At 36.7% G+C, this 13,150-nt stretch overlaps 1 protein-coding gene across 1 annotated transcript in view; it reads left to right on the top strand.

The window, feature by feature from the left end:
* The window catches only part of LOC140166992 (speract receptor-like), a 73,877-nt gene that overhangs the window by 23,123 nt on the left and 37,604 nt on the right, over positions 1 to 13,150 (top strand). The window contains 2 exon segments of the mRNA XM_072190472.1: positions 6,699 to 6,857; positions 7,605 to 7,807. Coding sequence (XP_072046573.1) covers positions 6,699 to 6,857; positions 7,605 to 7,807 — 362 coding nt within the window.

Here is a 13,150-nt window from a genome sequence, read left to right as displayed (position 1 = left end):
CTTTAGGGTGTAATATAGAAACGTTGCTCAAAATATATGTGCCAAAAATTGCTTGCTCCCCCTCCCCACCCTTTCGACCTGCCAAAATTACTTGACCCGCCCTTTCGACCTGCCAAAAATGCCCCCCCTTTGACATGCCAACAAATCTTTGCGTCCCCCCCTATAATTCACCATCCCGGCCCTGGGGATACAATTTATTGCACCACCCCTAACAAGTTCAGGCGCCTATAGGTGTAAATTATGAATTGAATAGAAATTTAGTATGAAATGGGTCTATTGAGAAGATTTATCAATTTTGTCCAGGTATTTGGAACATGGGATCACTCAGGGTCCACCCCATATCCATGTTGGTATATCACTGTGGAGGATGAATCTTATTCAAAAATTGAGTTTTATTGGAATTCAGCAGCAGGCATTGCATTCACTAATTTGGACACTTTCAAAACAACTTGCACCTCCCCTCATCAAAACAAAACTTCACTGAAACCCTCAGTTTTTGGCAAAAATCAATGCCTGTTTTACACCACAGAAAAAAAGTCTTCTTTGTGCAAGGGGTAAATGTGAAAGATAAAAAGCATCACAAAGATAATATTTTGAGGCAATTTATGAATTGTTTTCAGCTCAAAAACATTGACATATTTTGCTTAAAATTGTTTTCCTTATAAATTTGGTTTTTTTTCTTGTTTCACCCCTTGCCATTAAAAAAGCCCAACAATTAACTTGTCTAATATTGATCAGCCCTTACACCAGTCACCATGAAAACAAACACATAGATACATGTTAAATTGTATTCTTATTTATAGTCACTTTATTTTTCTAAACACACACAAGTATTCCAACATGTGGTCAGTATACATGTATGATTCAAATAAAAATACACAAAGTTGTAAAACCTAAAGCATGTGTTACATTTTAGAATTATTAATAAATTTGTTGTTTAAAATTATCAAATTTTACTAGCAGTGCCTGTATTATTTTGAATATGCATAATTAACATTAAAAGTTGGGTTGTTTGTCTGTCACTTTTTAATTGATTTAAGGAATGTCAACAAGGAATTACAAGAATCATAACAAAGCAGTCATGAAAGTGAAAATTTTAGCTCTTTTGACCTTGGGAACTCAGGCCTGTACATGGGGAGTGGGGAGGGTGCGACCACACCTTCACCCCAAATTTGTATATACAAGTATACACAAAGTACCAAAATATCACATTTTTGTGAGCATAGCAAGCAAAAAAATCAGGTTTTTAACGCTTTTTTTGGTCAAAAAGGTGAAAATTCCACTTTTCACAATATCACCCCCCTGAAAAAAGTGCACTTTCTCAAAATCAGCACCTCCAAAAAAATCCTGCGTACTACGGGCCTGAGGGAACTGTGACAAGCCCTCTAAACTAAAGAGCATTACTTCTTGTCATTTATATAAAGCACTTATGTTTTAGAGCTAATAATTCTGTTTATACTGAATTTATTCCTAAAAATCACGGAATTCACCTTTAATGCCAAATTTGAGTACTTTCTATGAAAGTACATAAAAGATTCTGAATCAGCACCCCAAAATTGACTAAGAACACTTCTCAAACCTTGTATAGCTCTCTGTGTAGACCCCAGTCCGAAACCCTGTCAGTCCGACACCAGCGCCTTATCCGCTCGGCTATCAAGGCTTGATGGTGTCATGATGAAAATTTTAAAATATAATCGCAACTTCATTACTTCAACATACCACGTGACAAGCAAATACAGAAAACGTACCATATTTTGGAATTTTATTTGTTTAAAAACATTAATGTGTGTTAATAGCGCTAAATTGTTGATAACTGCGTGTTTTATATACAGAAATAGGAATGAGGCTATACACGCACAATAGTATAATCGATTTTGATTCACACGTGCGCTACGAACTCGTCGTATACTAAAAGCATAGATTATCAATGTGGCGTGGCCTACCATTTTGCTTGTAGCTTCTTTTATACACGTCGATGTTTTCATCAATTACACAATTAATCCACATTAGACCCATAATTTTATTTCAGGAAATAAAAGATTAGATTACCATAAAAACGAAACAGTTATCATTGGTTGGGTCTAATGTTATTTATACATGGAATTTTCAACGTTTTTTCTATCGCCATTCTCGCTCAATTAAAAAAATATTTTGGCGTATATAAAATTGAAATAAAATTTTCTGCCTCATAAACGACATCAAATGTGCCACAATTGGGTATCACGAATCGTTATATATGATGTGCAGTTAATATTCATATTTTCTTTTATACAGAGGATGCTTCAGTTTTGACAGGAAAAATATTTTCTTGAAAACCCTCTCACTCGGTTATTTTAAAAAGGTAACCACGCTTCCCTAGAATGTGCAATAATTACAATTAAAATTTTTCTTATTCTAACAGCAAGCGTTTCTAAAATGCAGTATGGCGAAATGTGGTGTAGATATTAACAAACCATCTAACCCAATAAGTATGATAGGGCCTATATTGTGACGAGTTTAGTAACTTAATTTAGCATGTGATCCTAGCATCCTTTTTTATGACATTTTTCAGTAGATATCCACGAAAAAAGCTTATTCACAAAATTTCAATCCGATTTTGCTTTTGTGAGTTATGCATGATTATGTGTATTATTCCATAGGCCATTGTAATTTCGATCTGGTATACCGGTACCAGAACAAAATTCAAATTTTTCATGTCACGATATTTTTGCTAAATGAATTAATCTGCAAGAAATATTTAGTACATAAACATTATGTAGCCAAAAGTTCCCAAATGGTATAAAAATCTCAACTTTCTTTTTTGAAAAGTGGGGGATGAGGCTGTGGATCACGAAATGCCCTTTTAACTGCATGTCAAAGCACGTAGCCATTTGACTTAAACTTCTGATTAATACATCCAATTCGGAAATGTACCAAAAATTGCATTTCCCCATGCGGAAATACACCAAACATATTGCAGTTCCCCATACGGAAATACACCAAAAATATTGCAGTTCCCCATGCGGGACTGCAAGCGGATCAGTACTGTATGCGGTAGGCCTACTGCATATATACGGTCGGTTGTAATACCTGATTTGAGACCTAGACGTGTTTTTGAGACCAAGATGGGGTTTTGAGACCAAGACGTACTTTTGAGACCCTTTTGGCACTCACGGCGCGGCCGCCGGGGTCAAAAGGGTCAACGCCGAGGAATACTATGGGCGGCCGTGTGTGTCAAAAGGGTGTAAAACACGTTCATGTCTCAAAAACACGTCTAGATCTCAAATCAGGTATTACAAAGTCAACCGACCGTTATGTGCAGTCTATGTCTCTGAGGTATATGTCTCTGAGACCTTTCTCTATTTTTGAGACCTTTCTCTGTTTTTAAGACCTTTCTCTGTTTTTGAGACCTTTTTCTGTTTGTGAGACCTTTCACTGTTTTTGAGACCTTTTTTGTTTTAGAGACCTTTCTCTGTTTTTGAGACCTTTCTCTGTTTTGAGACCTTTCTCTGTTTTTGAGACCTTTCCCTGTTTTTGAGACCTTTCTCTGTTTTTGAGACCTTCCTCTGTTTTTGAAACCTTGACGTATATTTGAGACCATAACGTGTTTTTGAGACCATAACGTGTTTTTGAGACCATAATGTGTTTTTGAGACCATAACATGTTTTTGAGACCATAACGTGTTTTGAGACCATAACGTGTTTTTGAGACCATAACGTGTTTTTGAGACCATAATGTGTTTTTGAGACCATAATGTGTTTTGAGACCATAACGTGTTTTTGAGACCATAACGTGTTTTTGAGACCATAACGTGTTTTTGAGACCATAACGTGTTTTTGAGACCATAATGTGTTTTTGAGACCATAACGTGTTTTTGAGACCATAATGTGTTTTGAGACCATAACGTGTTTTTGAGACCATAACGTGTTTTTGAGACCATAATGTGTTTTTGAGACCATAACGTGTTTTTGAGACCATAATGTGTTTTGAGACCATAACGTGTTTTTGAGACCATAACGTGTTTTTGAGACCATGTGTTTTGAGACCATAACGTGTTTTTGAGACCATAACGTGTTTTTGAGACCATAATGTGTTTTTGAGACCATAATGTGTTTTTGAGACCATAACGTGTTTTGAGACCATAACGTGTTTTTGAGACCATAACGTGTTTTTGAGACCATAACGTGTTTTTGAGACCATAACGTGTTTTTGAGACCATAACGTGTTTTTGAGACCTTTTTCTGTTTCAGTTGAGACCTTTCTCTGTTTTTGAGACCTTTCTCTGTATTTGAGACCTTTATCTATTTTTGAGACCTTATTGTACTATTGAGACCTTGTTGTGTGTTTGTTTCTGAGACCTTTCTCTGTTTTTGAGACCTTATTATACTTTTGAGACCTTATTGTGTGTTTATTTCTGAGACCTTTATGTGTTTTTGAGACCTTATTATACGTTTGAGACCTTATTGTGTGTTTAGTTCTGAGACCTTTGTGTGTTTTTGAGACCTTATTGTACTTTTGAGACCCGTGTGTGATTTTGAGACCCTTTTGGCCCTCATGGCCGCCCATACTAGTGTCCCGATTTTGGCGGGACATCCCGATTTTAGACACCCGAAAACGTCATAAAATCGGGATGTCCCGATTTTCTATAAAAAAAATATATATTTTTGGCCAAAGTTATAGGCCCTAAATTTTTTTTTTTTTTTAAATGCCAATTTCTTTTTACAAAGTTGGATAAAGTTGTACATTTTGATTACTTTTGCTTCTATTGAACAGCCAGGGACACATTGAATTAGTACGTTGCTAGCTGTTCAATAGAAGCAAAAGTAATTAAAATGTACAACTTTATCCAACTTTGTAAAAATATATTGGCAATTTTTTTTTTTAGTAGCAGTATTTCTCTGGTTTCCAACCTTGAATAGCAAGTAATTAAGGGCCTATAACTTGCTTTTTTGGCCAAAAATATTTTTTTGAAAATTAAAGAAAAAAGATGGGGATCAAAAATTTGTTAAATCATCATTTGTATATTGCGCATTATATATATATCAATTTCAGCCATGTAGGTCATGTTATTAGGCAAAAAAAGAACTTTGAAGAATGTCTCTCATGTACAAAAGTATAGGAAACTGAACATTTAAAACCAGTTTTTTAGGATGAAGGAAGCATTTTTTCAAAACAGTCTAAAACAGGTTTTTATGTCAAAAGTGGTCATTTGGGGTGCTAAATCTGCTAACATTGCCTGGGCTTAGGTACCTATTTTGCATATTTTACGGTATAATTTTGAGTCAAGTCAAGATAACAGCCTTGAAGAAGATTGCATGTATAATAGATATTCTTCAAGGCTGTTATCTAGGCTTGTTTTCTCAAAATAACCTTATTTTTTAATCCATTTTAAATGTTATTTCCCCTCAGAAATAGTGTCTCCTGTAGTGTAAAATGTGTAGAAACCACAGAATTAAAACCAGAGAACCAGGACTCGACCGCCATCTTGATACAGGCATGGAGCAAAAATTGGGGGGTATTCGGTTTCCCTCGGAATGCGCTCGAGGCATTCGTTTTCATGCAAGAGCGCCATGGATGATGGGCGCGTTTGAGAGACGCACGTTATGCGACCTGTACGCGAGTACCAAGACGCTTCAGATGAGACGCAGAATTGTTTTCGTTCCTCTCCGCGCACCGTCGGCAAGGACCCGAATACCCCCAATTTTCTCCCCATAGCTGACGGCGCGATTGTACGTGGCGGTATAGAGAGTCCCGGTTCTCCTTCTCTAATTCTGTGGTAGAAACCCTCTGGCTTCGGGGGACTCCGCCCCCTCGACCCCCACCAAGGGCCCTTAAGCGGGCCCCTGGACCCCCGGCCGTAGTCGCGAGCGCTACACTCGCTTCGCTCGCTCCGCTTCACAAGTGTCCCTATTTCTAGTTTTCAAAAGTTGGCAGGTATGATAATGTGTGATTTGCTTCACAGCGACGCCCTCAATTTTACTCGGATTTTTGCATAATTATAATGCCCAGTGGTGTACTAAAATACCACGTAAAAGACTAAACGTGAAGTGCTTTAATAACAGTAAAATTTAACTTTTTATATTAAAACGGGGAGAACCGGTTTTATTCAGAGTTCACCGATCGAGTGCTTGCTAACATGTCCCGTGGATGTCAGCTTTATGTGTACACACGTCGAGCGCGATGCTCCGTGCAGTATTACATGTAATATTGGGGAGCGATAAACGCATTGTATGCGCTGGAATGAAATCGCAATTTTCTTCGTTTTACCTCATTTGTTTGGCTCAAAATTAAAAGGGGATAATGTGATCAGTGAAAACAAACATTTAAATAGGAATCTATTCTTTATGCAAATCATACACTATTGCTTTATATGCAAATCATACACTATTGCTTTAAGTCCCGAGTAATGGGAGAGAACATGGACCTTTTCGAGCACTTTGTATGTCCAAAGTATTAAAACAATTTTTTGTCACTATTCTTTATATTATATACACACACTATCATCGCTTGAATATTTGTTTTGATGAAAGTATCATAAATATTATTTAAGGTAAAATATAATTTATTTATTCAGCCTTTTCTCCATCCATGTCCCCCATGTGCGATTCAGCAGGTAACATTGGTTAACACTAATACCTGCGCCTCAACAACCGTAGGAAACTTGGAACAATTTAACAAACATAGGACACCGTGTGCACTTTTCTCTTAAAACAATGCAGTTTACGTGTTTCTGGGAGATAGAAACGACCTGCGTGGTTTTGGCATCGCTGCATATGAAATGGGACTTCTCAGCACAGGAAAGTATGAGATCATCGCAGTCGACACAGATAGTTCCTACTTTCGAGACGCCGAGTTCCATATGCACGTGGAAAAAGGAAGTAAGTTACAGCACATCATGCAGTTATTGTTAACTACATATATGCACACAACACAGCGGCACTCACAATGGCCAATTGACCCGTACTGGTAGCGCTGTGTTGTAGATATAGGATGAACTAGTTAGCGTCATATATCAAAAAGTTTAAAAGCTATGATTTTAGTACTTTCTCTATGTTTCAATTACTTATTCTTGTCAACATATCTGACTTTTTAACCCGGTACAAGCTTTAATAACGGGGGACCATATGCATTTGTATGAGAAAGGAAATCTACATCTTATCCAAACTCCCGTGTTAATCCAATGCACATGACTTGGTCGCATTTGCAAGAGGGGTCCCACGAAACCGTAATAGGTACAAATTTAGTACTTTCTGTCAATCATGTATGGTTTATTCTCTACATATCAATCTTTAAATTATTAGCATAGTCCTTATAATAACGGGGGACCGCCTTGATAAGTAAATGATAGCAAACCTGGGAGAAATACCCCAAAACTCAGTCAGTGGAGCTCCGCCCGTACATGTCAATAGCGTCATTATCGATTGGATTAGTCGACCGTACGGACAATTCGATCACTCATTGGATTAATATTATCACGTGGTAAGAAATTTGCATTGGACAATCGATTACTATAATGGTTTAGTACTGCATGTTTCGGTTTAATCTTCACTAAGCGGGTTTATGGCTGAAAAGGTCACGGTGAATTTGCCGTGGACAAAACTTTGCTTCTGCTTTTGTTTCTGCAGGTGGAGCGGGAAACGTTGGGAGGTCAACGGCGAAAGTTCAACCTCGCCCTCAGGATGACGACAAAGCAATCGAGGCGTTTAAAAACATACTGGTAGTTGGACCGATGACCGCTGTTAACGCTTTGGACGAGTTGTTCAACCAGTGGGGTTACCAATGGGGAAGTTATCCGCCATTTAATCTTGATACGTCCCAGATTGGTTCGGTACGTACCCCCCGGTATTAATTTCATGAGATCTTAATAAGGCATGGTTACTATTTATGCCTATGAAATCAAATCGACTGAACCATCGTCCAGCAAAACAAAGGTTAAGTTTCTTGTTCAGCTTATAGGCCTAATTGGCGAACACGTGTTCTATTTATTTACTATTTCTTCATGGGACAAGCAATCAGTGACCAGCACTGCGCACTGTGCTCCCTTGCTGCCCCTCGGGACACTCCCCGCTTTGGAGGTGACGCGTATGTAGGGCTGTTAAGACCTTTTTCAGCGTCGCTGTCACCCAAAGATCCCATTTTTTTAATGAACACATGCTCTGTCACCCGAAGACCCTATTTTTCCATTTGATCTGTCACCCTTACAAGTTCAATTTGAACAGCAACTTTCATTTATCACTATTTTGTTACTTATTTTGAAAAAGAAGAAGACATTTTTCACCTATAATGCTATGGTATATAATTAATTCTGTTACATTACTATTTCTACAGCGAATTGGCCTAATCACCGGCCCTTCAATTACGTTGCGAATAGGAAATTTAATGACCGAATCTGGACAACAGAGGGCAGCAGACAACTTGAATGTTGAGAGTTTTGTACACAAGAAAACTTATCACTTTCATGAATAATGTACTATGTTTTTGTTTCATGAATTATAGCCTGGCAAGAAGTAATAAAAACAATGAACAGAAGAGATGTGTTTTGAATACTATTTAAATGAGTTCTCATTATTCACTTATCCGAAATTCAGGGTTGTAAACGAATTATTATTTTTCCAAAACATCGACCGCCGCGGCATTCACGGCAACACAAATGAATATTGAAAGCAGCAAACCCCGATAAAATGTCACATTTTTCATTAACTAGTCCCATCATAGGCTGCATTATCTTATTATGTATTGCTAAAAAAGACCGTACCTTTTATAAATATACATTTACCTTTGTTGAGCAGTTCCTCGTTTTCGTTTATTTTTACCGTGGATTACGGTAGTGATTTTGTAAATCAAAAGAAAACCACTTCAAAAAACTTCGTCGGGCGCTTTTTGAAGATTCACAATACACCATCCGTGCGGTTAATTTACGTCACTCCGGTTGACTCCGTAAATTTTGCACGGAATGTACTGAAATTTCCCTATGAAAACACGACTTTGGAGATCACATATCAAACTTTCATATATCCACATGAATTTAACACCTCTTTTATTTTAAAACAAATCCAGTTTTCACTTAACACACAAATTTGGCCGTGTGAAATGGTTTCCAAAATGAGCATCTCGTCGACCTTCCATTTTCACGATCGCACAGTAAGCTTACTCAGGTGGACTGTGTTCATGGTGTTCCAGGGTAGGGCAAACGGAAACAGGACGGTTCGCACCCTTTCAATTTCGGACCCGTGCACTTTCGCCCCTTTCAATTTCGCACCGTGCACTTTCGCCCCCCCTTTTAAACCGCAGGTAATGTGCTGCTGTTGATTGATGATGCACGATCGATCGCTTCAGCTTCAACTCCCGGCGGTACAGTGGGGGTGTTGTATGTGTATAGTATTTGTTGACTGTTTAGTGTTGATTGTCTGTGTTTGCAGCACCGGTACTGAGTCCAGCGTGTAATAGTATGTTTACCCGGGATGTTGATGGACTCCCCGGTTCGATTGAATTTAATAGGCCTATATTATTACAATATATTAAATGTGCTTCGACTGAAGATTGGTATTCATTATGTTTCTGATTTGTTATTTTATTTTACTTAGGCCTATTTTATTTTATTTTATTTCTATTTTATTTTATTGAAGGCCTATTTATTATTTTTATTTAATAATAATTATTATATTATTATTATTATTAGAATTATGTTACCTTATTAGTACTTTATTAATAGCTATATAATTTAGTGTTAAATTATTTATGGCCTATGAAATTTATATAGGGCCTGATATTGATATGGCCAAAAATTTGATGGCTTATACTTTATAATTTTATCCCATCTTTATGTTGCCGAATTGATCTTCTTTGACATGAAACTAATGGGAAAAAATATTTAGCAAATTTCTCAAAGACAAATGCGCACAAGCAAAACAAACGCCTGGCATCAGCTTTGCGATAATGCTGTGCTGACTTTCGCCACCTTTCTTCACCGCGAGTATTAGCTGCCACTAGTACGCGAAAGCGCCGGGCGTGACATGGGTTCAATCAATGCAATGGTAGCCCTACGGTGACTAGGCAGTAGCACGCATATATTCGTCCCAGAACATACCCGTACCGGATCGATTGCTTGACAAGTCTCCGGGCCACGCGGCCGCGTGACTGTATACATAAGGTGTGACTTCTTCAACCCATTATGTAATGAATGACTTACGGGAAAGCGCCGGGTATGGTGTGGGTTCAATCAATGGTACCGTAAACAGACACACACAAGTGCCATATGCCTAGTAACGTACGATCGATTGCTTGACAAGGCCCCGCGGCCGCGCGCCGGTATAAACTTGTCAAGAAATACATGCATACAAAGATATTTATTTACGAACAATATGTTACGATTGCGCATTGAGAAATATTACAATTGCATCCATATTCTTTGCCAAATATAAAATATTATTAATCAGGAAAGTTTTCTGTTCGTTTTAATGAGAAATGTAAATAATGAACCAAATGTTTTAACTTTTATGTCTTTTAATGAATGATGTATTTTGTCTGTGGTCTTAATTAATTAAATTTATATATTTCTACAAGTGTTACGTAAATTGTATAAAACAAAGAAATGTAAATACTTTTAATGAATTTTGATATATTTGATGTATGATTTTTTTTTTTTTTTTTTTAAAAAAAAATCTTACATAATATATAGGGCCTATGTATAATTCTACAAATTGTTATGTATATTGTTTTCATGACACAGGGCCCCTGTAATAGCAGATTTATCTGAAGGATAACCATGTAAAAATATGGTTTTAATAAATAACATAAGTAAATAAACAAATTTGTGGGAAAATGCTATCCAATTCTGCATTGTAAATGATTGACGTTTATATGTTCATGATTCATTTTGTTTACCGGCCTGTCAATCACGGACTCATTATGACGATGCTTCATTAACACCACGGCATATCTTACGCGGTATCTTAATCCGCTAAATACTTTATGCCGACAATTTTAAGGCAGGATGTTTGAACTCGAAGATGTCAATAATGTAATAGCATGTATTTCTTAGATATTAATAAAGAGGATCGTGTAAAGTGGATGACTTTTTTTTTTTTTTTATAGTGCTTTTTTTTCTTTTCTTTTTATCAAGAAAGCTGCTTTGTCTTTTAAAACATGTCTTGTTTGAATTGTTCGTTATTATTATTATTATTATTATTATTATTATTATTATTATTATTATCATATTATAATTATTATCATCATATTATATTTTTAAATTAAAATTGTTATTGTTATTATTATTATTATTTAATATTATTATTATTATTATTATTATTGTTATTATTATTATTATTATTATTATTATTATCATATTATTATTATCATCATATTATATTATTAAATTAACTTTGTTTATATGTTTTGTGTTACTCCCCCATTGGATTTTGTGTCATACTTTCATTGTTTTTAATTTTATCCATTGCTTGTTGACACTTGTATCCTTTTGGATCCATCCTTTGGTCGTCAGTTGGAACAAATTTTCACTGTTTTTTATACATATTATAATTAATAATTAAATATAAATTTATTATTATTACTATGTATTATTATTACTATTTTTATCATTGAATTATAATTATTTCATTATTTTGGGTAAGCCTGCTGCTAAAATATCTGGCCTGTAATATATTCTGAGAAAAAAAATCGTTCCTCTATTTTGTTTTAAAATATCCTTTCTTTCCTTCCTTCCCGGGTTTATCATGACTTAATAAGTGCATGCCCGACGGCCCAGTACTATAAACATACTACGCCGCATCACCGGGAGTTCAAGCAATCGATCGTGCATCAATCAACAGCATGACAGCAGCACAATACCCGCGGTATAAAAAGGGGGCGAAAGTGCACGGGTGCGAAATAGAAAGGGGGCGAAAGTGCACGGGTCCGAAATTGAAAGGGTGCGAACCGTCCAGCATTCGGGCAAACTCGCACACAGTCATGCCAGTGCACAGCACACCGTTCGTACTTCATATGCATTACATGCAGTGGTCACTGACTGTAGTTGTTTCCATTCCAGCTTATCATGTACCTTGGTTTACGTGTATTTCACTAGTATATGTGTTGATGTTCGCAAGTTACGCAGCCATAGCCTAGGCCTACCCTTTTCGTAGCTGTAACTTTGCGAAGGGTACCCGGTAGCCTTCCTAAATAGTTCAAAGGGTACTGATCGTAAATAATGTTGGTGAATTGGATTTTGCAATGTGTCGTAAGTTTACGATATAATTTTGAGACTTGCGAAGTAGTCTCAATGTCATGAATTCATCATGATAAACTCATCTTGCTAAAATGATTTACGGTCAGTACCCTTCGTAAATAATAGGGAATTAATTCCGGGGCATTTTTACTAAGTTACAGGTATGAATAGTATAAAATATAACGAGTATTCATTACTTATGAAACGGAGTTACAAGTTATAATCAAATACTCAAAACTAGGCTGAACCGATATTATCCGATCGGTACCGATATGTGCATCATCTGTAAAATACTGGATCGGTTAAAAATTTAACTTTTTTGGCGAAGTTAAAGCTCTTCTCATGGAATTGGTATTTGACATGGGTATTTTCTCAAGGTGGGTGCACTAGTCCCTAGTGCCGTACTATTACGCTGACTTTCGTATTCGGCGAGGAGGACGATTTCGACCTCCTGGTTTGTTTACAAACAGAGAGGTAGACAAAAGACCGTTCCGCTTGTCCAAACACTCAAGTATCAGAAGGATGGTCCACAATAGCGTGATTCACGTAACATGAATAGGGATTAAAAAGCTGTCACGTAGAGCCATGTGCTTCTATTGTCCAATTTGCCATCAAGATTTCATATGGAAACAGTTCAGACCCAGTACACGATCATGTCAGAAATTAATATTTTGTTCTGGGTCTGATAATTCGGACTAACTAGTCCCCAAGATTCGCTAGTCCGGAAATTAAAAATGGTTACCAAAATTTTGCTAGCACTCAAACTACGGCTGAACCGATATTATCGGATATGATCGGTACCGATATGGGAGTCATCTGTAAAATATCAGATCAGTAAAAACTGTAACTTTCTTGGCGAAGCTAAAGCTCGCATGGAATTGGTATTGGACGGGTATTTTTCCAGAGTAGATGCACTAGTCCCAAGATTTGCTAGTCTGGAAATTAAAA

The sequence above is a fragment of the Amphiura filiformis genome, chromosome 12 (genome assembly GCF_039555335.1).
Source record: "Amphiura filiformis chromosome 12, Afil_fr2py, whole genome shotgun sequence".
In the NCBI taxonomy this organism is placed as follows: Eukaryota; Metazoa; Echinodermata; class Ophiuroidea; order Amphilepidida; family Amphiuridae; genus Amphiura; species Amphiura filiformis.
Note: the sequence above shows the minus strand (reverse complement) of the source record. Positions and strands in the feature narration are given on the sequence as shown.